Here is a 27,667-nt window from a genome sequence, read left to right on the forward strand (position 1 = left end):
TAGATTTCTGCACCTTTTTTTGTCTTTTTATAACTTATTTAATTTCCTTAGATGTTCCTGGAGCTCTTTCATCACCATCCTCATTTTTATTTATTTTATTCCAGCTGTGAGCAGCTGTGCATTGCATTGTGGCATCAAAAGATCACTCGAAAATCAGGGTTTGTTAGTATGAATATGCAGCATACTAACTGTTTGGAGTATACTTAAATTATTAAAGGGTAGTATGAAATTGGTACACAGCTTAAGTGTAGTAGTAGTAGTAGTAGTATTAGACAAGTCAGGTTTAAGGAGCAGGATCGCGAAAATCTAAAATATAACCAATTGTAACTGTGTACTGATTTTAGTGTAGCACTAGCTAACAGCTACAACTAACATTTCCAGTAGTGGAAGAAGTACTCAAATCCTTTAAAAGTACTACAATTAGGGCTGGGCGATACAGCGAAAATCTTCTAACCCGATATATAGGTCATTTCATATCTCAATAACAATATATCATGAAATAATATATTTTCTGGTAATTCAATAAATATGGTCTATGTGAAATAACCGCGTGGTTTTGTATTCTCCTGTGTGAAATAAATACTTGACAAATGAAAAGTATTTTTTTTTCATTTAATTAAGAACTTTGGTGCAAAATTATCAGATTTTCTGAGACATTTGAGCAAGTATGTGCTTGTTATTGATTTAGATGACATAGTTGTGTATCACAATATATGATTTCATCACAATGTTGATTTATTGCCCAGCCCTAACTACAATGAAAAGTACTCCACTGCAAACTAAGCAGTCAAAATCCTACATTATTTGAAAGTACAGAAGTATTAGACCAAAAAGTATCACAAGTTAAAGTACTCATTATGAATTTAGAGTGTATATATATATTTGATGTATGTATGTATGTATGTATGTGTGTTTGTGTGTTTGTGTGTGTGTGTTTATATACATGTATGTATATATATATATATATATGTGTATATATGTGTATATATGTGTGTATATACATATATGTGTATGTATATATATATATATATATATATATATATATATATAATACACATATATATATGTTGGAATATTATTACTGACTCAGTGACGTGTGCAAGTAAGCAGCAATTTAATATTGTCATGGTTACGCTGATTTAATCATTCTGGTGATCCCGCCACTGGTCGCTAGGGGGAGCTGTGGCGTAGAACAGCGGAGAAGAAGACATGGCCGCCGCTCGGGGGGGAAAGTTTCTCGGAGTTTCTATAAAGACTCTAAAACCAGGATTTTCTTTTTTCTCAAGACACTTTGAGTTAATTTCTTTTTTTTATGGTGTCCTTGGTTGTGAGACCAGAGGATTCTTTTGACGTCGATGTGCGTGTTTTTGGATTACTCTGTGAACCTCTCCGGTGAGTTGACATACTAAACTAACATTAGCATAGTAAGCTATCGATTAGCCGTGTGTGAACGTAAAGATCATGTTACCTTTTAAAACCTCTGCATTGTTTTGTGTTAACTTTCTTAACCTTATAAATACCTTAAAGCAGTCAGACATATCTATATGAGTGTAGAAATGTTTTTTTGAGTTTTATTTTTTCTGTTTTATAGGTTAAAGGAGGATGTGAACATGAGCGGTCTTTGAGTAGTAACCATAGTAACACCGCCAATGCCATTTAGTTTCTCCTCCCTGTAGTGACCAAGCCCCCAGGAAGAGCGCCTGTCGACGATACGGACTTTCGTAGTGGCCAAACGGTGGTACTACAACTTCTGTGTCCGTCACGTGATGCTGTGGGGCCCAAAAAGACTTTTTCCGATAGACATACATTGGGAAAGAGACGTCTGTAACTCAGCGGATAATTATTTTTGAGGTGAATCAACTTCCCAGAACGAACACTCTAATAGCCCTTATTAAAAAAATGATGTTTTTAAAGTTCTAGAACGCACTAATAGCTGAATCCAGAGTTATTTCCCTTCCTCCGTTCATGTTAGTGAGACCCAGATCGTGACGTTGGGACCCCGGGACAGAGTCATGTGACTGAGCGGACGCTAAAGCGCATCTCCCAGTTGCCCATGGTCCGCCAAGATACGGGTACTTTTCCAGACAGAAGTATAGCCATTTAGGCTTCATGCGCCACAAAGCAACTCTCATAGTAAGGACCGGGGCCCCGCCTCCAAAACTGTATCCAGTTCTTTTAATACATCCATGGTAGGGACAAGGCGGGCTTCTGAGGTCTTGCCTAGAAGGGAACCAGCTGATTGGGACACGAGATGGTTAAGATTAGACATTGACCTCGAATAGTTAAGGTTAGGCATAGAGTGCTGCAGGAATGAGTCCTAAAACCCAGGAATGAGTTAGCATTTTAGCACTTCCGGTTCCCTCGTCTGTGAGTCAATGGGTTTTTAGTTAGATGGCTGAAATAAGGTCTGTGGTTAACAGAAGCTGAAGAGATTTTAACGGTTTGTTCTACAATGTAAAATATTTCAGTAAATACCCCACTGGTGAATTTTGAAGCTTGGATGTGTTTTTCAAAAAGTCAGTTGCTAACAAGTGGCTAAATGAGACTACTAAACGTCATCACGCCAACTCGTCCTCTTTGTGTATACACATGCTCTTGTGACCGTGGTGCAGTTCTTTTATAGCCTAACGTTAGCTTTTTACTTTTGGCGATTGCATTCACACTTCAAAAACCATAAAAGTGGTGTTCATTTAAGAAGATTATCTTGCTGAATAAATCGTGGAAGAATCATAAACTGTTTGACACAGAGTTTATTTTCTGTAATAATCCAAAACCCAATGGAACAATCCCATTGACTTTTAGTTGAGGGAACCAGGGAGATGCTAACTTCCTGGTTGGCCTACAAAAATATGTCATCCTTGAATGGTTAAAACAAAGAGTATAGAAGCAAGTAGACGAAACTCAAGTGTTTGTTTTTTTTGACAGACCGCTGACACCATTTTGGACTGAAAATGTTTATTGTATTGATAAAATGTATTGTTCAACACAGGCCATTTCCGTAGATTATGACAAAAGAATAGAAATAATTTAGTTTTACTTTCATGCGGCATTTTTTAGGCAGACAATTTACTAGCGTCTGGTAGTCACTTTCCAAAATGACGGAAGCGTAGCTCTGCTGCTGGGCGCTGATGTTGCAATGGAACAGAACATTTACTTTACTTCTTTGCAATATATGTTCTTTGGTTAAGGTTAGGATAGGTAGTCGGGGAGAGAGTCTCATGAGAGTTTTTGCAGATCTCCGTCAGATCAGATTTTGCAATTTGCGGGTTACCTTTTAGACACGACCGGTTTCTGATATTTTATTGAGAGGCTGGTTCAACACAGCCGTGTAATAAATTATATTATTGTGTTCTAATTATTGATGCATTAATGTGTTCATCACTTTAATGTTGCAGCTGGTAAAGACGGAGCTCATTTTAATGACTTCATATACTGCTGGGTAGTTTAATCTACAACAATACATCATCATTTATTAGTGGATTCTATTTTGTTTTAATAATCTGAATCTGTAAAGTAACTAAAGCTATCAGATAAATGTAGTGCAGTAAAAAGTACAATATTTCCCTCCGAGATGTGGAGTAGAAGTGTAAATTAGCAGAAAATGGAAATACTCCAGTAAAGCACAACTACTTCAAAATGACTACTTCAGTAAGTGTACTTAGTTACTTCCACCACTGTCTGAAACACAGATCATCTATTGTAATAAATGCTCTGCTGTTAAGCTGCTGTTTGTCCACTAGATGGTAGTCCGTCAGTGCCAGTACTCTCTCCTATTGTCTTTCTGTGATCTCCACCTGAACTGTGTTGGATCAGACTCCTGCTGTTAGATGAGATTAGACGTTTAAGTTAACATGTCTGAAACCATGATATGTTGCTTTGTGTTAAAGTGTTAATTACAGCTGCAGAGGTCTCACTGTGACTCCAGACATGTTTTTAGTGAGAATATGTGTGAATTTCTTGTTTTTACTTCATCAGCTTTTTGTTAAATCTCCTTCAGCAATTAACAAGATTTTCCAGAGTTTTAACCTGCTGAAATTTGCAGATGGTCTGCTTTTTTCTCAGTTTTTTTTTTTTTTGCTCATTAGCGCCGCAGGCCGTGCTGGTAATAAGCTGCAGAGAGTGCCGAGCGTGCTCAGCCGAGGATGCTGGGAAGCTTCTGTCTCTGCACGTGACACAACCACTGCTATCAGGTAAACACACACAACCGCAGATACAATGATGTTCTCAATGACAGCCATGCATTATGACTTTAACAGATTTCACACATGATGAAACAAACACGCTGATCACTGTTTGGTTTTGAGTGTGCAGCAGCTAGAAAGGTTTCCTTCTCTCTCTGCCTGCCGCCTGTTCATCGACAGTTACGTCTCTAATGGAGAGAGTCGTTAAGAAAACCATCTCATTATTCAGCTCTAATTAGCAAATTAATCAGGAGTTTATATCATGCTCAGCAGAGCAGAGGAAAGCCCTCGCACCTCACATTTACTTATTTATTCAAAGTTTTTACCCAGCGATGATGCTTAATTACACCATGACCTTTTGACCTATAAACTGATGAGAACGACTGACGATTTCAGTCTGATAGTTGACTATAGAGGCTTTACTTTCATCTACTGCCTTCCCTGTATGTGAGGGCAACTCTTAACACATTTAATCTGAGACAAAACAATGTGTATTTAAAGGAGAATAAGTGTGTTTCCAACAGTGCAGGTTTCCTCTTTCTTTCTGCACACAGTCAGTGCAGCTAAAAATATCAGAGTTTGTTTTCCTTCTTCAGAAGAAGTCATTTGCTGCCATTCACTCTTGTTGAGAATGAAAAATAACTTTCAACAGAGAATCTATCACATGAAGCGAGAAGTTTTTTTTTTGTTGTTGATTTATCCTCATTTCCTTCTTCGGGAGTTGAGTGTTTTTTCACGTCGGAGCTGCAGCTTGTTTGCTGTCAGTCACCTGAGAGACTCACATAATAAAGACTCCTCCACAAAAAAGTCCTGCTGTAGAAATGATGAGAAACAAGAGAACCCGTCTAATTACATTCGGTGCTGCAGCAAAACTGGGGGAAAGAATTTTCCAGCGTAAAGTAGACAGAGAAGGACATAAACCACGGCTGTCAATCGATTCAAATAGTTAATCGCGATTAATTGCAAATGAATTGCAGATTTTTTATCTGTTCAAAATGTACCTTAAAGGGATATTTGTCAAGTATTTAATACTCTTATCAACATGGGAGTGGACAAATATGTTGCTTTATTCAAATGTATGTATATATTTACTATTGGAAATCAATTAACAACACAAAACAATGACAAATATTGTCCAGAAACCCTCACAGGTACTGCATTTAGCATAAAACATATGCTCAAATCATAACATGGCAAACTGCAGCCCAACAGGCAACAACAGCTGTCAGTGTGTCAGTGTGCTGACTTGACTATGACTTGCCCCAAACTGCATGTGATTGTCATAAAGTGGGCATGTCTGTAAAGGGGAGACTCGTGGGTACCCATAGAACCCATTTTCATTCACATATCTGGATGTCAGAGGTCAAGGGACCCCTTTGAAAATGGCCATGACAGTTTTTCCTCGCCAAAAATCTGCGTAAGTTTGGAGCGTTATTTAACCTCCCTCCTGACAAGCTAGTATGATATAATGTAAGAGATACAGTGACTTTATGTTAAACCAAGTAAGAGTAGAAGAGCTATGATGAGTAAGGAAAAGTTACTAACTAACTAAAGTCCACTAGACGCTAGGCTAATTCATGCAGTGTAAAATGCATGAAAAAAAAGTGTCCTGAGTATCCACATAGCCCACATTTCCCATCATGCCTGCCTCGTCCCGAGTGCTGGACTGAGCAGTTTAAGTTTGCTGTTTTATGTTCCAAAATGCAAATGTTCCTTTAGTTAGTGTTTGTAATGTAATGTGTCTTTTCAGAACATGGTGGCTTTGTTTGTAATTGTGATTTTTGTGCTGGTTTATATTTTTAACCATGAGTGAAGTGGCTGTTACATTTCCTGAGTCCAGCTGTAAATCATTAATCTTTTTTTTTATTACGATGGTTGAAATCGGAAGCTAATTCCGATTTATTTCCGATACAGAACCAAAAACATGACTCTATTACTTATTATTGAAGGAAAGAAGAAGAACATCAATATAACCACTGATTTAGAAGTTTTTAACTTTGTAAATGCAAATCTACTCACAAACTCATGTTCATATTGGATTATTTATTGATTTACAGAATTGTGATTCTTCTTATTCTTTGTTACTACTGGCTGTTTTACTTTCCCCCAAACACACACATCTGCAGCTCATACAGTCAAGGAGTGAGTGGAGTTCAGCTTTGGTGAACTTTCACATGTGTAACTGTGCCTTTAAGCAGTTTGGAATGAAACTCAACCTCACAAACTGGTCCCATCCCCTGACTCACCTGAGACACACCAGGGAACAGGTTGTTATTCCGTTATACTGTCAAGACACACACACACTAAGAGACGGACGATGAGATTGAACTTCAGACCAAAACCACCACTTCCGCTGAGAGAGGACATCTACAGGAGGGAATACTGTGAATATTGGAATACTACCACTTCAACCAGCTGCTGAATCCACAAACTGAACGAGAGTTTTACAAGAACAAAGACTCAAAGTGAAAGTAACTTTCAGGGAACAGGGAGTGGCTGAGCCGTCTGCCTGCTGTGTTTTCAGCTTCACTCAGAGACTAAATGGCTTCCAGATTAGAGGACGATTTCTGCTGTTCTGTCTGCCACGACATCTTTAAAGATCCTGTCATCCTGTCATGTAGCCACAGCTTCTGTAAAGTCTGTCTGCAGAGCTGGTGGACAGATAAACACGTCTAAGAGTGTCCACTTTGTAAGAGAAGACATTCAAAGGATATACTACTTCCTAACTTGGATTTAAAGAATGTGTGTGAGAGTTTCTTACAGGAGAGAGCTCAGAGATCTTCAGAGGCTCTCTGCAGTCTGCACTCTGAGAAACTCAAACTCTTCTGTTTGGACCATCAGCAGCCGGTGTGTGTCGTCTGCAGAGATTCAGAAAAACACACCAGACCAGGCCAAACACCTGGGCAACCTGACGTTCAACATCTGGAACAAGATGAAGGACATGGTCTCCTACACTCCTGTGATTCTGGACCCAAACACTGCTAATCCAATACTCATCCTGTCTGAAGATCTGACCAGTGTGAGACGAGGAGAGAAACAGCAGCTTCCTGATAATCCAGAGAGGTTTGATGGTTACTACTCTGTCCTGGGCTCTGAGGGCTTTAACTCAGGGACTCACAGCTGGGACGTCCAGGTTGGAGACAGTACAGGCTGGTCACTGGGTGTGTTAGCAGAGTCTGTCCAGAGGAAGGGAGACATACGGTCTGAATTATGGACTATATGGTTCTATAATGGTAAATACAGAGCAATCTCCCCACCAGGTCTATTCACTGATCTCGTAGTCCAGAAGAAGCCCCAGAGGATCAGAGTGAATCTGGACTGGAACAAAGGAAAGCTGTCGTTCTCTGATCCTGATACTAACACACACATACACACCTACACACACACTTTCACTGAGAGGATGTTTCCATATATTGGCACTGTGGATGAACTGAAGGTTTTACCAGTGAAGGTCTCTGTAACTGTAGGACAACAGAAATAGAAGGTGATGATGATGATGATGATGATGATGATGATTACTCTTCTCTGAGTCTTTGAGGAACATGTGACAGTCAAGGAGTGAGTGGAGTTCAACTTTGGTGAACTTTCACACGTGTAACTGTGCCTTTAAGCAGTTTGGAATGAAACTCAACCTCACAAACTGTTATGATGAAGCTCCGCCCATCACCTGACTCACCTGAGACACACCAGGAAACAGGTTGTTATTCTGTTAATCTGTCAACACACACACACACACACACACACATACTGAGAGACGGATGATAAGATTGACCTTTAGACCAAAACCACCACTTCCACTGAGAGAGGACATCTACAGGAGGGAATACTGGGAATACTGGAATACTACCACTTCAACCAGCTGCTGAATCCACAAACTGAACCAGAGTTTAACAAGAACAAAGACTCAAAGTGAAAGTAACTTTCAGGGAACAGTGAGTGGCTGAGCCGTCTGCCTGCTGTGTTTTCAGCTTCACTCAGAGACTAAATGGCTTCCAGATTAGAGGACGATCTCTGCTGTTCTGTCTGCCACGACATCTTTAAAGATCCTGTCATCCTGTCATGTAGCCACAGCTTCTGTAAAGTCTGTCTGCAGAGCTGGTGGACAGAGAAACACGTCCAAGAGTGTCCACTTTGTAAGAAAAGATCTTCAAAGAACATCCTACCTCCTAACTTGGCTTTAAAGAACCTCTGTGAGAGTTTCTTACAGGAGAGAGCTCAGAGATCTTCAGAGGCTCTCTGCAGTCTGCACTCTGAGAAACTCAAACTCTTCTGTCTGGACCATCAGCAGCCGGTGTGTCTCGTCTGCAGAGATTCAGAAAAACACACCGACCACAGATTCAGACCCATCGATGAAGTTGCACGACAACACAAGAAGGAACTTCAGGAAACTCTGGAGCCCTTAAAGGAGAAGTTAAAGGTCACCTATTATGCAAAATGCACTTTTCCATGTCTTTTAAACATCAATATCTGTCCCCAGTGTGTCTACAGGCCACCATAGTATCATAAAAGACCATCCTCTCTCTTTTTCTCCTCCTCCGTTTGTCCGGAAATGGGTGCAGAAAAAAAAATCACTTTTTTTCCTTCTCTTCTGACGTCATTAGAGAAATGCAAGCCATGTAAGGGTTTCCTGGTCGAACCAGAGAGAACCTTCAGTAGCTGACCCCGCCCCACAGCACGTCACTGTCTCTCCTCCTCAACCTAACTTGAGCAAAGTCTGCAAGAACCAGCAGAACAGGCTTCATGTACTCCCATCATCTAAATATAACATGTTCTTTCACAAAGGCTTTATGTAATTACACTGTTTAAACAGATGATATTTATATATTATATATATTTGATGTCATGCATGTAGCAGAGTACAGGTAGTAAATAGTGACTTGTAAGCAACACAACACATTTCTGTTTCACAGTCAAACTTTATTTGAGTTGACAGATGACAATATTAATTATTCACAGCATTTGTAATCATCTCACCTGCAGTTATGTTAACATGGTGCAGGAGAAAGTCTTCAGCTCTGGTAAACTATGGTAAGCTAAGCTCCGGTGGTCTGTAGTCATGGTAACACAGAGACAGCTACTACTGTAAATAATATACCATTACTCTGATCTTCCATACATTTATCTTTTAGCAGAAATAATGAACTGACTACTGTTTCACATCTTCTATTTTCCACCCTGATGGTCGCTGTGTTTACACACCGTGTCATAGCGGTAGCATGTAGCTAACCCGTTAGCATGTAGCTACATGCTAACGGGTTAGCTCTGTATCTCCCATCTGCTTTCAGCTATCTGCTCTCCTCTGGGATGATTCTGTCGGTCATTTCTCACAGATGGATCTGTAAAGACAGACGTAAAACAGAGTGTATGTTTACGGTTTACAGAGTTGATGCATGAGGTAAACACTGAGTTAACTAACAGAGCTATAAATAGTATTATTTACCTGAGAGAAACCGTCAGGAAAACCTGGAATCTGGACCGCAGATGTTCATCATGTGTCGCCGATTTCTGATCAGATTCCTCCGGTAACGTGCGCTGGGTGAAGTTTCTGGTTTATAAACTTTAAAGTGGTTTATAAGCTCTATTCTAGCTGCTATCTCTCCACTCGTGTCTCTCTCTCTCTCTCTCTCTCTCTCTAGAGAGAGAGAGAGAGAGAGAGAGAGAGAGAGAGAGCTTCTCCGGGAGGGAGGGGGAGGGTGACGCTGTTGTTGTTGAGGAAGTTTGATTGACAGAAAACGCTGACCAATCAGAGCAGAGTGGGAGGAGACAGGCTGTGAATCAGTGGTTTTCAGACAGAGGCTGAATTAGGCTCTGAGGCAGGCAGACTCAGGCTGCAGTATGAGAAGAATAAAGGGTTTTTTGAACATTGCAGCATGTAAACATGTTCTAGTGCAACATTAAAATACATCTATGAACCTGGAAATGAGCATAATATGTGACCTTTAAAGGTTTTTGAAGAAGTTAAAGTGAAGTTTGATCAAACAGCAGAACACATGAAGGTCCAGGCCCGACACACAGAGAGGCAGATTAAGGAGCAGTTTAAGAAGCTTCACCAGTTTCTAGAAGAGGAAGAGGAGGCCAGGATGGCTGCACTGAGGGAGGAAGAGGAGCAGAAGAGTCAGATGATGAAGGAGAAGATGGAGGCTGTGAGCAGAGAGATAGCAGCTCTTTCAGACACATTCAGAGCCACAGAGGACGAGCTGAGAGCTGAAGACGTCTCATTCCTGCTCAACTACAAGGCTGCAGTGGAAAGAGTCCAGCAGCGCCCACTGCTGGAGGATCCACAGCTGCTCTCAGGAGCTCTGATAGACCAGGCCAAACACCTGGGCAACCTGACCTTCAACATCTGGAACAAGATGAAGGACATGGTCTCCTGCACTCCTGTGTTTCTGGACCCAAACACTGCTCATCCAATACTCATCCTGTCTGAAGATCTGACCAGTGTGAGACGAGGAGCGACACAGCAGCTTCCTGATAATCCAGAGAGGATTTATTACCACTACTCTGTCCTGGGCTCTGAGGGCTTTAACTCAGGGACTCACAGCTGGGACGTCCAGGTTGGAGACAGTACAGGCTGGTCAGTGGGTGTGTTAACAGAGTCTGTCCAGAGGAAGGGAGCCATAGGGTCTGGACAATGGACAATATGGTTGTATAATGGTAAATACAGCACAGCCTCCCCATCAGGTTCAGCCACTGGTCTCGTAGTCCAGAAGAAATTCCAGAGGATCAGAGTGAATCTGGACTGGAACGAAGGAAAGCTGTCGTTCTCTGATCTTGATACTAACACACACATCCACACCTTCACACACACTTTCACTGAGAGGATGTTTCCATACATTTACACTGATGATGAACTCCCACTGAAGGTTTTACCAGTGAAGGTCTCTGTGACTGTAGGACAACAGAAATAGATGATGATGATGATGATGATGATGACATGCTGAATTTTCTTCTCTGAGTCTTTGGGGAACATGTGACTATGTTGTCCTGATGATGATGTTGGTTGTCACGGCGATGTGGATGACATCTACAGTATAACAAAAAATAATAAGAAAAGAGTAAACATTTTTAATTTAGTGTCGAAGATGTTAAAACAACAGACAGATATTGTAAACAAACAAAAATCAGTAACTGTTGTTACACTAGTTTTTGTTATGACTGAAAGATTTTGAAAAATTATTTAATTAGGATTATTTTGAGTGATATTGAAATTACAATATGATTTGCGATATTAGAGGGAATGAATGAACTTTTGACATTATTCTCATTCTCAATTTTAACTTTAAAATGTAAGGGCGTAAGCGTTTCAGTTATAGTCCTCAGTAAAACTACCTGTCAGAGTCAAAGCTTTAGTAAATGTTTCTTTATAAATCAGGTGTCAGTCACACAGTCATAACCTGCTGTTTTTAGTCTGCTGCCACTAGTGCACAATAATGCTTATTATTATTAAATTAATATTAAATATACCGCTGTGTATATTTGGTGATTTTTAAGTCAACAGACATCTGAACATCTGGGGAGAAAAAGAAAACGTTTTCTTATTTGTTTAAAATTGTTCTATCATGAAAATACTAAATGGAGGACTGTGCAGCCTTGGCAGAGATACACTGTGAGCTCTGACTGATTTCTAGTTTGGTGATTCGCTAAAAAAAAAACATGGGTAAGGAAAAATGCATTATGGGAATGCTATTTTGGGAGAATAGTAATGTTTTTTAGGACAAAGCCAATAAGTTCTCAACAAAGCCGAAAGTCTAAGCTGTCAAATGTTTTTTATTTCATGTTTCTATCTGCTCCAGAGGCTGAGAAATAAAGGTTTTTGTCAACGTTGATAATTCTGTCAAGTTTTTCAGAAACCCTCAGATTTTAGGAGGTTTTCAAAAACGGCTCAGGTTTAAGTGTTTTTTTAGCCCCTCAGGTCTTAATGGGTTAAAAGAGACATATCATGCTCATTTCCAGGTTCATACTTATATTTTGAGTTTCTACTAGAACATGTTTACATGCTTTAATGTTCAAAAAACACATCATTTTTCTCATACTGTCTGTCTGAATATACCTGTATTCACCCTCTGTCTCAAACGCTCAGGTTTAGCGCCTGTCTCTTTAAGAAGCCCAGTCTGCTCTGATTGGCTTGTGAGAAAATTACGGTGCACCTTTGCAAAGGTAGTTCTCAAGCTGTGGGCGGTATATTCTAATGAGCCTGTGACATAGAACAACGTTTCCTCATGTGATCCATCCATTGTATGATATCTTACGAAAAAGTTATTCCTCATTTTTCGTGCGTTTTCCTACGAATGTCCAGCAACACGTGACAATTTACACTGGTTACATGCATATGTACATGTTGACTTATTGCCCAGCCCTTACTACAATGAAAAGTAGGCTACTCCATTGCAACTAAGGTCCTGCATTCAAAATCCTACATTATTTGAAAGTACAGAAGTATTAGACCAAAAAGTATCACAAGTTAAAGTACTCATTATGAATTTAGAGTTATGTATGTATGTATGTATGTATGTATGTATGAACGTATGTACACGTATGTATGTACGTACGTATCGGAATCGGTATCGTGATGGGAAAAAAATGGCATGGGAACATCTCTATTTGCAAGTTACGTACGTACGTACTTAGCCTACTTACTTACTTGAGTTAATTTCTTTTTTTACGGTGTTATTGGTTGTGAGACCAGAGGATTACTTTGACATCGATGTGCGTGTTTTTGGATTACTCTGGATTACTCTGGATTACTCTGGATTACTCTCTCCGGTGAGTTGACATACTAAACTAACATTATCATAGTAAACTATCGATTAGCCGTGTGTGAACGTAAAGATCATGTTACCTTTTAAGACCTCTGCATTGTTTTGTGTTAACGTTCTTAACCTTATAAATACCTCGAACCAGTCAGACATATCTATATGAGTGTAGAAATGGTTTTCTGAGTTTTATTCTTTTCTGTTTTATAGGTTAAAGGAGGATGTGAACATGAGCGGTCTTTGAGTAACCATAGTAACACCGCCAATGCCATTTAGTTTCTCCCCCCTGTAGTGACCAAGCCAAGGTTCAGAGGTCAAGGGACCCCTTTGAAAATGGCCATGACCTTTTTTTCCTCGCCAAAAACCTGCGTACGTTTGGAGCGTTATTTAACCTCCCTCCTGACAAGCTAGTATGACATCATGTAAGAGATACAGTGACTTAATGTTAAACCAAGTAAGAGTAGAAGAGCTATGATGAGAAAGGAAATGTTACTAACTAACTAAAGTCCGCTAGACGCTAGGCTATATCATGAGGTGTAAAATGCCATAGACATGCAGGAAGTGTCCTGAGTATCGTAGCGACAGGGATGGCTCACATTTCCCATCATGCCTGCCTCGTCCTGAGTGCTGGACTGAGTAGTTTAAGTTTGCTGTTTTATGTTCCAAAATGCAAATGTTCCTTTAGTTAGTGTTTGTAATGTAATGTGTCTGTTCAGAACATGGTGGCTTTGTTTGTAATTGTGATTTTTGTGCTGGTTTATATTTTTAACCATGAGTGAAGTGGCTGTTACATTTCCTGAGTCCAGCTGTAAATCATCAATCCTGTTTATGATTTCGATTGTTGAAATCGGAAGCTAAATTCGATCGATTTCCGATACAGAATCAAAAACATGACTCCTTTACTTATTATTGAAGGGAAAAAAAGAACATCAATAAAACCACTAATTTATAACATTTTAACATTGTAAATGAAAATCTACACAAAAACTCACATTCATATTGGATTATTTATTGATTTATAGAATTGTGATTCTTCTTATTCTTTGTTACTACTGGCTGTTTAACTTTCCCCTCTACATGCAAACACACACATCTGCAGCTCATACAGTCAAGGAGTGAGTGGAGTTCAGCTTTGGTGAACTTTCACATGTGTAACTGTGCCTTTAATCAGTTTGGAATGAAACTCAACCTCACAAACCGTTATGATGAAGCTCCGCCCATCATCTGACTCACCTGAGACAAACCTGGAAACAGGTTTTTATTCTGTCAACACACACACACACTGAGAGACGGTCGATAAGATTCACCTTCAGACTAAAACCACCCCTTCCACTGAGAGAGGACATCTACAGGAGGGAATACTGTGAATACTGGAATACTACCACTTCAACCAGCTGCTGAATCCACAAACTGAACCAGAGTTTTACAAGAACAAAGACTCAAAGTGAAAGTATCTTTTAGGGAACAGGGAGTGGCTGAGCCGTCTGCCTGCTGTGTTTTCAGCTTCACTCAGAGACTAAATGGCTTCCAGATTAGAGGACGATCTCTGCTGTTCTATCTGCCACGACATCTTTAAAGATCCTGTCATCCTGTCATGTAGCCACAGCTTCTGTAAAGTCTGTCTGCAGAGCTGGTGGACAGAGAAACACGTCCAAGAGTGTCCACTTTGTAAGAAAAGACATTCAAAGGATAAACTACCTCCTAACTTGGATTTAAACAAGGTGTGTGAGAGTTTCTTACAGGAGAGAGATCAGAGATCTTCAGAGGCTCTCTGCAGTCTGCACTCTGAGAAACTCAAACTCTTCTGTCTGGACCATCAGCAGCCGGTGTGTCACATCTGCAGAGATTCAGAAAAACACACCAACCACATAATCAGACCCATCGATGAAGCTGCACGACAACACAAGAAGAAACTTCAGGAAACTCTGGAGCCCTTAAAGGAGAAGTTAAAGGTTTTTGAAGGAGTTAAAGTGAAGTTTGATCAAACAGCAGAACACATGAAGGTCCAGGCCCGACACACAGAGAGGCAGATTAAGGAGCAGTTTAAGAAGCTTCACCAGTTTCTAGAAGAGGAAGAGGAGGCCAGGATGGCTGCGCTGAGGGAGGAAGAGGAGCAGAAGAGTCAGATGATGAAGGAGAAGATGGAGGCTGTGAGCAGAGAGATAGCAGCTCTTTCAGACACAGTCAGAGCCACAGAGGACGAGCTGAGAGCTGAAGACGTCTCATTCCTGCTCAACTACAAGGCTGCAGTGGAAAGAGTCCAGCAGCGCCCCCTGCTGGAGGATCCACAGCTGCTCTCAGGAGCTCTGATAGACCAGGCCAAACACCTGGGCAACCTGACCTTCAACATCTGGAACAAGATGAAGGACATGGTCTCCTACACTCCTGTGATTCTGGACCCAAACACTGCTGGTACAAAATTCATCCTGTCTGAAGATCTGACCAGTGTGAGACCAGGAGAGAGACAGCAGCTTCCTGATAATCCAGAGAGGATTGATGAAAACTATTACTCCTCTGTCCTGGGCTCTGAGGGCTTTAACTCAGGGACTCACAGCTGGGACGTTCAGGTTTGAGACTGTAGAGGCTGGGAACTGGGTGTGTTAGCAGAGTCTTTCCAGAGGGAGGGAGACATACTGTCTGGAATATGGAGAATATGGTTCTACAATGGTAAATACAGAACATACTCCCCATCAGATCCATCCATTGTTCTCGTAGTCCAGAAGAAGTTCCAGAGTATCAGAGTGAATCTGGACTGGAACGAAGGAAAGCTGTCGTTCTCTGATCCTGATACTAACACACACATACACACCTTCACACACACTTTCACTGAGAGGATGTTTCCATATATTGCCACTCTGGATGAACTGAAGGTTTTACCAGTGAAGGTCTCTGTGACTGTAGGACAACAGAAATAGATGATGATGATGATGATGATGATGACATGCTGAATTTTCTTCTCTGAGTCTTTGAGGAACATGTGACTATGTTGTCCTGATGATGATGTTGGTTGGCATGGCGATATGGATGACATCTATAGTATAACAACAAATAATAAGTAAGTGTAAAATGTTTTAATTTAGAGTCAAAGATGTTAAAACAACAGACAAATACTATAAACAAACAAAAATCAGTAACTGTTGTTACACTAGTTTTTGTTAGGACTGAACGATTTTGAAAAATTATTTAATTAGGATTATTTTGAGTGATATTGAAATTACAATACGATTTGCGATATTAGAGGGAATGAATTAACTTTTTACATTATTCTCATTCTCAGTTGTAACTTTAAAATGTAAAGGCGTAAGCGTTTCAGTTATCGTCTTCAGTAAAACTACCTGTCAGAGTCAAAGCTTTAGTAAATGTTGCTTTGTACATCAGGCTTCAGTCACACAGTCATAGAAACCTGCTGTTTATAGTCTGCTGCCACTAGTGCACAATAATGCTTATTGAACCGCTGTGTATATTTGGTGATTTGTAGGTCAACAGACATCTGAACATCTGGGTAGAAACATTTTTTTTTTTCTTATTTCTAAAAATGTTCTATCATGAAAATAATAAATGGAGGACTGTACAGCCTTGGCAGAGATACACTGTGAGCTCTGACTGATTTCTAGTTTGGTGATTCGCTAAAAAAAACACGAGTAAGGAAAAATGCATTATGGAAATGTTATTTTGGGAGAATGGTAATGTTTTTAAGGAAAAAGCCAATATGTTCTCATCAAAGCCAAAAGTCTAAGCTGTCAAATGTTTTTTATTTCATGTGTCTATCTGCTCCAGAGGCTGAGAAATAAAGGTTTTTGTCAACTTTGATAATTCTGTCAAGTTTTTCAGAAACCCTCAGATTTTAGGAGGTTTTCAAAAACGGCTCAGGTTTAAGTGTTTTTTTAGGCGGCCCCTCAGGTCTTAATGGGTTAAAAGAGACATATCATGCTCATTTCCAGGTTCATACTTATATTTTGAGTTTCTACTAGAACATGTTTACATGCTTTAATGTTCAAAAAACACATAATTTTTCTCATACTGTCTGTCTGAATATACCTGTATTCACCCTCTGTCTGGAACGCTCAGGTTTAGCACCTGTCTCTTTAAGAAGCCCAGTCTGCTCTGATTGGCTTGTGAGAAAAATATGGTGCACCTTTGCAAAGGTAGTTCTCAAGCTGTGGGCGGTATATTCTAATGAGCCTGTGACATAGAACAACGTTTCCTCATGTGATCCATCCATTGTATGATATCTTACGAAAAAGTTATTCCTAATTTTCCGTGCGTTTTCCTACGAATGTCCAGCAACACGTGACAATTTCCACTGTTACATGCATACTGTCTTCAAAATATACTTCCGTCTTCACAGGAAACTACTTGGTTAGGTTTAGGAAAAGATCATGGTTTTGGTTAAAATAACACCGGAAGTGGCGTAACGTAAGTACAGAGGTTAGGTGACAAATAAATAAACGTTGCCTTCTGGTTTCACACGGGACATGAACAGCAGTCTCCCGGATGAAAGTCTGGTGCTTTTTGACCCATCCATCCACCCCGACATCATCCCTACGTGACGTTTGTCGCTCTTTACACTTCCTGGTTCACGATTACGTGGATTACATACAAATTGATTTAGTGCGATATATACGAATTACAGTGCATTACTTTTCGTAGGTACAGCTACGAACGGTGTATGAGAACAGGCTGCATAGGAAGTGGAGCCAAATCTGAATGGCTTGTTGAATCACATGTTTTCTGATCTAGACAGCCCACAAAGAAACTGACTGGGTTGTCTTATTTCACAGTTTTTGGGTTGGTATGCACTCCAGATACCTAGATGGATGAGCACAAGCACTGAAAAAGTGAGTTTTTCATGATATACCCCCGTAAAAAAAAAACCTTAGAAGAAACTTCAAATATATCATCAGCTCATCCTCCTCTTAGAGGAGAACACACATACTCCCTCTCTCTCTCTTGATCTCTCTCCTCCTCAGTGTCTCCAGCTGCCGAATCTTCTCCTTTGGATGTTTTCGAGGGGGGAGGAGCATCATCCCTGTCTCCCTCTCAGAGTAAATCCTCTCTCTCTCTCTCTCTCTCTCTCTCTCTCTCTCTCTCTCTCTCTCTCTCTCTCTCTCTCTCTCTCTCTCTCTGGTGTTTTCTGCCAGTTCAGGAGGAACTCTGGTCAGTGTCTCTGTGACTCACGGCTGCTGAGGATGGACGCTCGCATCTTCACCCTGCATGTCCTGACGCTCTGCTGCCTCATTCACGGTAGGCTGAATGCACACACGCACACACACACACACACACACACACATACACACACACACACAGCATGTTTGCTTGTCATGGATCAGTCCAGCTGTTCAGTTAGTTTTGTTTAATTCACTGACTCTGAGCAGCCGCAGGTAAAACAGATAAATAATAATCTCAAATAACAACAGTTCTCCTTCATGTGGCAGCTCTTTTACAAACGGAATAATACAAAAATACACCAAAACCAATCAATGCAAAGGATTAAAAAACTAAAGCCAACCATCAAAAAGAACACTTCTTCATGAAATTGTATTTATCAAAACAACGTGACAAAAAGTCACAGGATATAAATGGCGAAGACACATTTTGATGGAACAAAATTTCTGAAGATGTGACACAAATATGTGGACAAATATCATTTGACAAAATATTGAATATTTGTACATCATAATGCAATCTAACACAACAATGCTACAAACTGTGGCCTCAGAAAAAAAGAAATAAAAAAAGTTTTACACAATTTCCAGGAAATCGTTAAAATTAGGGCTCTCAATCGATTAAAATATTTAATCATGATTAATAGTATGTTTGTCCATAGTTAACCGTGGTTAATCGCAAATTAATCACACATTTTTATCAGTTCCAAATGTACCTTAAAGGGAGATTTGTCAAGTATTTAATACTCTTATCAACATGGGAGTGGACAAATATGCTGCTTTATGCCAATGTATGTCTATATTTATTATTAGAAATCGATTAATAACACAAAACAATTACAAATATTGTCCAGAAACCCTCAAAGGTACTGCATTTAGCATAAAAAATATGCAAACTGCAGCCCAACAGGCAACAACAGCTGTCAGTGTGTCAGTGTGCTGACTTGACTATGACTTGCCCCAAACTGCATGTGATTATCATAAAGTGGGCATGTCTGTAAAGGGGAGACTCGTGGGTATGAGAACATTTTCCGACATTTTACAAGAAAAGATGACGCTCAATATCTGTAGAGAGCTTGCGTTGATCTTTAACGTTGGATGGCGGTGTGTCTGGCCTCTCCCGTCCAGCTTACCGCAGGTTTCCACCCGGTGCCACTGTGACAGCACCATCCCCCGCACGGCGATTGCCTCATTAACGTTATTGTTTACTTATAGCTTTGGGTTTAAATCTAAAATATTTCCTTTGACACCAAATCCTCCGCCATCGTTTTGTCCGTCAACTCTCCCTCATCTCGTGTGTGAAATCCTGCTACTCTGAGCTGAGACGCCATACGGAGCAGACACTTTCACTTTCAGGTTGTAGCATCCGTCGTCCGACTAACACGGCGCTGAAAAAAGCAAAACAATGCTGGGGGCAATGGTCAAGTAATGTACTCGGTGTGTACCTAATCACCGTGTAACACCGACTACCGCGGCAAGCCTAATTCATTGTTTTTTACCAAGAGTTAGATAGCATTGTAATATCTTTCCTGTTAAATCTAATGCTGCAGCCAGCAGCCGGTTAGTTGTAAAGGACAATGTGATTATTCACTGAGTGACTCTTTTGGGTAGAATCAGTGTTTTCTTAGAAAAAGAAGACCATGACACAACTTTGAACACAAGAAGTTTTAAAGTCCAGTGTTGATGATGTTTTCTTCCAATCAAAAGAAAAACCTCAGACTTTAATATACATGCGTTGGAATATTAAGGCTTAAAGTCAGCTGAGTCTGAATCTCTTCTGCTAAGACTCTAACAAACAGACACTTCACACACCAGAGTTTGAACTACCGAGGTCTGGTTCAGCTGCTCCGTCTCTTTATATCACCTGCACTACCTCCCTTTTAAGGATTAAACTCAACTTTTTAACTTTCATTTCCCCCAAAACACGTCGACTGAGCCTCGTCCAGCTCAACAAAGCAAAATGTGTTGAATTAAACAAACTGGGAACACTGGGTAGTTTACCGTAGACTGGTCAGACAGCACATAGAGTGAGTCATTTAAAATGGAGTAAATCCAACTCAACTGACTTTGCTCAAATGTGCAGTGTTTAATTGTTTAAAGGCTAATTCCAATAATTTGGGGGCATTTTCACCTTTATTTGCAGTCCTCTCTCCTAAAAATGACATTCCCATACAACAAACCTGCATTGTGAATTACGTTTTGAGGGAAATGTATTTTGTCGCTGATTACGTTAGTTTTTGTAATGATAGTCCGCGTAGAGAGGTCGGGGTGGATGGGTCAAACAAACACGCTTTCACCCAGGAGACCGCTGTTCGTGTCCCACGTGAAATTAAAACTCGTAACAAATAACGTATGGCGTAATAAACATAGTCGTTTCAAGCCAAACCATGATGTTTTTTACTAAACCTAACCAAGTAGTTTTGATGCATTTTGATTTAATCATGTGTTTAACCCCTTAAAACTCCGACAGACTGCCGGCGGACACGGCCGCTATTCTGTCTTTTGGAGGTTGAAGCGGGCTCAGTTTTCAAGGTATTGGGAATATATATCACACGTGAAACTAGAAAACCTATGGAATCCATTGGTACCAACCATCCACCTAGCTTGTCAGGAAGGAGGCTAAATCACGCTAAGAAGTTGCGCTAAATTTTGCCTTTGTGGGAAGACTGGCCGACAGACAGACATCTCTACGACTGTTCATTAAGAGACCACAGGGACAGTCACATGACCACAGGGACAGTCACATGACATTAAATACTTAGAAAGATATAGCCAAAACAATGGGGAAAGAAGAGGCTTTCTGCTGTAGGCTGTGAAAGAATATGAGAGATTGTTTTGTTAAAGTAAAAGAAAAAAGGTCTCATGGAAAGAGTGGCGACCCGAGGGGAAGTACCGAGAGACAGGAAGTCATTTTGACTTGGAGGTAAGCGACAGTAACAATTACACTACACAAATGCAATGTTTGGCGGTTTGTACGTTGGTGTTTAGTGTTTACTACTGTTGCCAAACAGCCTACTTTTGTTTCTAGTACCACTCGTTGACTTTTATCTTATCCACAGAATATTTTGTATGTACACCTCCTGCGTTTCGGAGCATATTGCAATGAACAACGCGCTGAGCATAAACGCCTCTGTGCAGGCTTGTAGTGCGCGTGCCATCTACGGAGGCCCGCGTCACGGTGTCTCGTGCCAGTATAAACAAAGCTTAAATCCCCTATTGGAGGGCAGAAGTTTGTATTCTCCGTTTACTGGTGTCAAGTCTGAGCACGCTGAATGTGCTGCAGGTTGGCTGATAATCTTTATGCAAATTTGCAGATTTGATTATGTCACAGAAGACATTGTACAGGCTGAGTGGGACAAACCGTGACCAGTAAAATGATCTTCTTGTGTTTGAATCGGCAGAGTTCCCCTTTAAAATAGAAAACCGCTTTTCTATTTCAAACAAAATGAAGGATTCACCTATAAGAGGAGGGAATACGCCAGCAGAATGTCATGAACTGTGAATGTACCTGAAAGGAAACAGGCACTAAAAGAGAAAATGTTCCTGTTGGCTTGACCTCATGTCCTCAGTATTTCAAACATCTTGACAGTGACCCTGAGCCCAGGGACAGGACTGACAATGAGAAATGTATTGTTAGTCTCACCACCCCCCAACCCCCCCACAGTTGGTCAGGGTCTCATCCAGCACCTGTCAATCATCTCATGACGAGCTTTCATCTTCACTCAGGCTGATGCAACCAGCGTCCATAAAGCCTTTAAGGCTCGTTTACACTGAGCCACTTTGGGCCGTCTGAGACGAAAGGTGACAATTGTGAGAGAAGCAGCATTTTTTGAGCTTTGGAGACCGAAAGAGGCGAAATCCTGACAGAGTTAGAAAGTTAGGACCAAATTCTATCAATGTGAGTGCTGCTGTGATCTACGTCTACAAACCAACCAATCAGAATACAACATGAAATGACACAGAAGACACTTGACAACGCAACATTTTGTAAACATCAATTTTTAATAAGGTTTAGGGGGAAAAAAACACACACATACAAACTAGGGCTGTCAAAGTTAACGCGATAACGCATTAACGCAAATCCATTTTAACGCCACTAATTTCTTTAATACATTGACGAAACTTGCGATTTTTAGGTTGTCAGTTTTAAAGCTAGAGTGGAGATACTGGTTTCATAGGAAACTAGAAAACCAATCCATTGGTACCAACCATGTCATACTAGGTTGTCGGTTAAGGAGGTTAAGTAACGCTCCAAATTTACGCTAAAATTTGGCGAGGAAAAACTGTCACGGCCATTTTCAAAGTGTTCCCTTGACCTCTGACTTCCAGATATGTGATTGAAAATGGTTTCTATGGGTACCCACGAGTCTCCCCTTTACAGACACAAAAAAATCAATTCACTTATGTATTGCAATTTTTTTTTTATGATTTTGAAATTGATTTTTTAATGCCAGAATCATTATATTTGCTTCATTTGAGTCTATGTGGAGGAAGAAGGAAGTTACCGCTTTTATTGTTGTAGTCTAAGTAACGTGACGTCATATCCGTTCCGTATCCGTCAGCCTAAACAAACCGCAGGGGGCCGAGACGACAAACGGTGGAGGGTCTGCGTGGATACGACCTGCACCCTCCCATTTTAAATCCAAAGTGGTAAACACTACACATCCAGTAAAGTATGGAAACACTTTGGGTTTCACACATTGCAGGAAAAGCAGATCTAGACATCACGGCTAAAGCTGCATGCTAACTCTGTCATGGACAGGAAACGTTATCATATTGTGGTAACGTGCGGTCAAGCCGGCCGTCACTCTCATCTCCGTGGTCAAATGATCCGACGCTACAACTGTAGAGCACCCATATACTGACATTTATGTTAAATGCATTCAAACGGCCTCGATGGAGCTGACCATGGATGTATAAAGAGAACGGAGCTGACGGGAGAGCTAGAGACCACCTTGGAGAAGTTAGAGGAAGTAGACACGTGGGACTATGTCCAGTTTTCAAAATAAGGTGTTAACAAAGGGAACTGTATAAACAAAATACATATATAGAAATAAGATTGATCGGATTATATTCACCAGAAGTATAAAATATTACATGTCCCTTAAAAAAATAAAATAAAATACCACTAATTTGTGAGGGAAATTGATTGATGATTTTTGGGTTGCTGGAAAAAATTAAATAAATAATTCCTGGCAATGACTGATATATTTGACTTCAGGACATCTCTGACTACATACATGCTAAAAATTAAACATTTTTACTTGATTAATTTAGATATTTTCCAAAGTAAAGGTCCCTAGAAGTGTATGATTCAACTCTTTCCCATGGTCTAGTATTTAAAAAAAGTTAACAAAAATTGCAATAAATTGTAATATCGAATCAGCATCCAAGTATCATGATAGTATTGAATCAGGAGATAGGTGAATCGTCCCAGCCCGAATACATACATACAGACATAATCTGCTCTCATATACTTTATTTCTATTTAGATTGTGGTGTTATTATTCACCACCATTCTGCCAGCCTCAAAATTGATATCGTCCGGTCTGACACAGATTGCAACCGAGATTTTATTAGAGCCCTCCCAGTGTGACATGCAATAAACTCACTGCTGTCACACAGTGTAAATGCACCTTTAGTCTTCTTTTTCTTCTTCTGTTATTGCAACCAGCCACACACAGGAAATGATGTATCTGTCCCATTCTAACATCATTATGAAGAAAAAGATTCAAGCACAAACACACTGATCATGTTGAATTTATCCCTTTTATGTATTATTTTTAACATGTAAAACATTTCATGTGTTCTACTTTCATGTGGAGGCTTTTACGACTTATTTTTTCAAAATGTTGGTATCTATAGACTAAAGGCAGTAACAGGATTAAACAACTCAACCTGTTCTCCCACAGCACCAATTTACATTTGTGGCTCTCATCCAGTGCTTTCATCCAGAGAGACTCTCAGTGAGAGCAACATTCAAAGAGGACTCACTTTCTGGATCACTGACATTATAAACATCAGTGTTTTCTCACTGTGAGGTCTGGGAGAGAGAGAGAGAGAGCGAGAGCTGAGTCCACTGAATACACAACATCATGTTGGTATTTGACGGAAGAATTTGCAGTACTTGTTTTCAAGCGTTTGTATGTGTTGATGTGTACTGTGTCCATACGGGCTGATCACGTGGGTGCCGAGAAGGTTGAGTACCCACTGGGAAGGCTGATCAAAAATAAATGAATACATACATTAAGGCTGGGACGATACACCTATCTCCCGATTTGATACTATGACGATACTTGGGTGTCGATTTGATATTACAATTTATTGTGATTTTTGTTAACTTTTTTAACACTAGACCATGGGACAAAGTTTAATCATACACTTCTAGGGACTTTTACTTTGGAAAATATCAAAATTAATCCAGTAAAATGTTTTGATTTTCAGCATGTATGTAGTCAGAGCAGTCCTGAAGGGCGGGCGGGTGAGTCCACGTCTGCTTGGCGGATCAGAGACAGCCGCTCGGTGTGGGAGATGAGGATCCCCTCGTAGGACCTCTCCCCGGCACCGCTGTTTTAATGCACGGGCTTACCGGGGCAGCCCGATTACGGAAAAGGACCCACAAGGCTCAAATGAAACAAATGAAAATAAAATTCACATGTAGAAGCGCTATCAGGCGCACAACGGGATGCTCCGCACGTAAAGACGCAACGGTATCAGGGTTTTTATTCCCGACAGAAGTTGCATTTCCTCCACCGCAACTGGCTCTAGGTCAGCTTGGAAAAGCGTGAGTGTAAAGGTGGATCGCGGCTCCGTAGTGCTCCTGCAGGCAACCCACCCGACCCATCAAGTTCTTCATAGATCTAGTCTCCCAGAATTTTGCTCTCAAAGTGCTCCAGATTAATGTATTTAATTTTAAATAGTACAATATTTTCCTCCAGGGGAAGAGGGTCCGGGGTCCACCCGCCACAGTCTCACAAAATCCTTTGGGAAACACTGGTGCATCCTGTTGTAGTTTTAGCAGCATAGTGTCGCATTTGGTTAATAATTACTAAAGCAAGCACAATAAAAAGTGATTTTGTGACAATCATCACCTTGGGCACCCACCGTCATAAACATAAATCGGCACCTCTGTTTGTGTCCAGGCTCCCTGCAGGGTGTTCACCAGCGGCGGCTCTACAAGGAGCTGATGAGGAACTACAACCCGTTAGAGCGACCGGTCAGCAACGACTCCCACAGCCTGACCGTCCACTTCAGCTTCAGCCTGCTGCAGATCATGGACGTGGTGAGAACACACACACACACACACACACACACACACACACACACACACACACACAAACTATCAATGTAAGTGTTGTTTAATAGACTTTTGATTTGATTAGGCAAATGATTTGAAGTGCCTTGTGCATAATGGAATTGGAAATCCCTAACCAGGATTTTCTTTTTTAACCCCCTAAGACCCGATCACGACCGACTTTACTGTCCTTCAGAGGTTGTAGCAGGTTCAGTTTTAGAGCTAGAGTCAAAGTATATAGTAAATAGTATCATATGAAACTAGAAAACCTAATGAATCCATTGGTACCAACCATGTCATACTAGCTTGTCATGAAGGAGGATACATTTTGGCGAGGATGTTAGTCCCCATAGGAGTGAGACCAGTTTGTTGAAACTTGATCTCCCTTTATAAAATGACCTGTGATGACCTCTAGGATAATCCCAGCCTCATGAAACTTTACAGCCACAAACTAGAGACCTAGAGCATTCAGAGGATGGATGGCTTTCCTAGCTAGATTGACAATAAGGGGGTTTCTGAGCACAACAGAAGTGCTCGCCATCCAATCACTGAAAAATTAGATTCTTGCAAAAATCTCCAAATGTCAAAAGTTTTTGATCCCAAATCACAGCATGGCTTTTTCTATGGTGTTCCTCAAGGTCTTGGTGTCTTATTGTGGTATTTTGGAGGGATTATTGATACATTTCATCAATTCTTCAGGGGGAAAAAATGGTTAAATTTAGCACCAAATCTGTGTAACAAATGCTATCAACCCAAAAATTGCTGCAACAACTTATGAGACATAATAGAGCATGGTGATGACCATCATATACTTTGATCATCATGTTCTAAGCTCTTTAATTGATTTGTGTTTATTTTATTTATTGTTAATGACTAGAACAACTTGATACACAGTGCTCAGCTGCATCTCAAATTAATCTTCAGGTTCCCAGCTTTTAGATGATGTACACCACTTCTATGTGACATCTACTGTTGACCTGCTATCTCCCCCTAAATACTCCTTATACCCCCCTGAAACAAACAAAATGGGGTTTATTGTGGGTCTCAGAGGGTTAAAAGGGGTGTTTGGAGGGAGAACCTGAGTGTTGGTAAAGTTGTTGTAGTTCTCTAACTATCACATATGGCTCTAAAATCAGTGTGTCCAGATTTTAGTTTTCATCAAGAAGAACAACAAACTGCACAGGTTGAGAGCAGATCGATGCTCAATCGAAACATAATCAGCCACTGCAGTATTGGCACTCATTACTGACTTCAGGGATGAACTTTTCCCACTGTGTAGTCAGATGGTGTACAGACAAAAACACACACAAACACATTAACATCATGCACACACACATATACACACGAACAAACAGTGATGAAGAATGAACTGAATGAACACAACTCATTCATTACTAACTCAAGCACATCTTCAACAAACACTCTGCCTCCTGCCAGGTACTGACAGCTTTCATCTCTGCTATCACAACATGTGACCACAAACGCACGCATGCACGCACACACACACATACACACACAGACACAGACACAGACACACAGAGTTTGACCCAGCTGGTGGCTGCAGAGAAGAGTTCAGTGTGAAACAACAGCTCTATGCCACAGCTGGACATCAAACCTTTAATATTTCATGAGTCTCGGCTGAATTATGTCTGCAGCTTCAAATATAAACCATCAAATAGGCTGACAGGTGACAGCGAATGTTTGGTCAAGTTCTTAAAGGGCCGGTTCACCCAAACTACAAAAAAGACATAGGGCCCTATTTAGACAATCTATAGCACATGGTCTAAAGTGCATGGCACGAGTGCATTTAAGGCGTGTCCATAATCTGGGCACAAAGTAAGGCGCAAGGGGCAAAGGGGTTGTATTTACTCTCCCAATTAATCATAGGTGTGTTTTGTGTTTTTTGTTTTTGTATCTCATGTACTTCTTAGTTTATATGAATCCCTTCCTGTCTTTATCTCACCCAATCTCTGCCTCATGTTTCTGACTGTTTCTCTGCTGGAGGAAAGCTTGTTATCGGGCCGGCTCTGTCTGTGTTGTTGTCAGTAGATTTCATCAAGACTTTGAAGTCCTCAAACAGTCCTCACAGTGTGAGCTTAGAAAATGAAAAACACTGAGTACAGAGACGAGTCGGCGAACTTTAGTCTTTCTAGTATCTCATATTCTGTCAAATATGCGATATAGAGATAAACAACAGTAAACAACATGAATACGCTAATTAGTTAAAGGGGTGATTAAAGACTGTCTCAGTGTTTCATAGCACAAAATAAACAC

At 40.5% G+C, this 27,667-nt stretch overlaps 4 protein-coding genes across 7 annotated transcripts in view; 3 read left to right on the top strand and 1 right to left on the bottom strand.

Annotated features, from left to right (window-relative positions):
• The window catches only part of LOC141766518 (nuclear factor 7, brain-like), a 202,275-nt gene that overhangs the window by 38,988 nt on the left and 135,620 nt on the right, over window positions 1-27,667 (bottom strand). The window lies entirely within an intron of this gene.
• Window positions 1,170-27,667, top strand: part of LOC141766468 (neuronal acetylcholine receptor subunit alpha-7) — a 63,940-nt gene continuing 37,442 nt past the window's right edge. Inside the window, exons 1-4 of one of the 4 annotated variants that reach the window (XM_074633354.1) lie at window positions 1,170-1,392; window positions 4,086-4,190; window positions 18,081-18,178; window positions 25,242-25,381. In XM_074633354.1, the coding sequence (XP_074489455.1) occupies window positions 1,313-1,392; window positions 4,086-4,190; window positions 18,081-18,178; window positions 25,242-25,381 (423 nt within the window). In that variant the 5' untranslated portion in view covers window positions 1,170-1,312. Of the gene's footprint in view, window positions 1,393-4,085; window positions 4,191-17,715; window positions 17,773-18,075; window positions 18,179-25,241; window positions 25,382-27,667 lie in introns of those variants that run through there. The other 3 variants (XM_074633356.1, XM_074633355.1, XM_074633357.1) reach the window with 3 other exon arrangements.
• Window positions 7,735-11,567, top strand: LOC141766465 (nuclear factor 7, brain-like). Its single transcript, XM_074633352.1, has 2 exons — window positions 7,735-8,598; window positions 10,127-11,567. Exons 1-2 carry the CDS (start codon window positions 8,167-8,169, stop codon window positions 11,087-11,089), a joined length of 1,395 nt encoding a protein of 464 aa, XP_074489453.1. The 5' UTR covers window positions 7,735-8,166; the 3' UTR covers window positions 11,090-11,567.
• On the top strand, window positions 14,222-16,443 carry LOC141766467 (E3 ubiquitin-protein ligase TRIM35-like). Its single transcript, XM_074633353.1, has one exon. It carries the CDS (start codon window positions 14,455-14,457, stop codon window positions 15,505-15,507), a length of 1,053 nt encoding a protein of 350 aa, XP_074489454.1. The 5' UTR covers window positions 14,222-14,454; the 3' UTR covers window positions 15,508-16,443.

The sequence above is a fragment of the Sebastes fasciatus genome, chromosome 4, assembly GCF_043250625.1.
Source record: "Sebastes fasciatus isolate fSebFas1 chromosome 4, fSebFas1.pri, whole genome shotgun sequence".
NCBI lineage: Eukaryota > Metazoa > Chordata > Actinopteri > Perciformes > Sebastidae > Sebastes > Sebastes fasciatus.

Coding starts and splice junctions, on each gene's coding strand:
- LOC141766465 (XM_074633352.1), top strand. CDS start 8,167: ATGGCTTCCAGATTAGAGGACGATCTCTGCTGTTCTGTCTGCCACGAC. Junction 8,599..10,126: donor CCTTAAAGGAGAAGTTAAAG/GTCACCTATTAT, acceptor TGACCTTTAAAG/GTTTTTGAAGAAGTTAAAGT.
- LOC141766467 (XM_074633353.1), top strand. CDS start 14,455: ATGGCTTCCAGATTAGAGGACGATCTCTGCTGTTCTATCTGCCACGAC.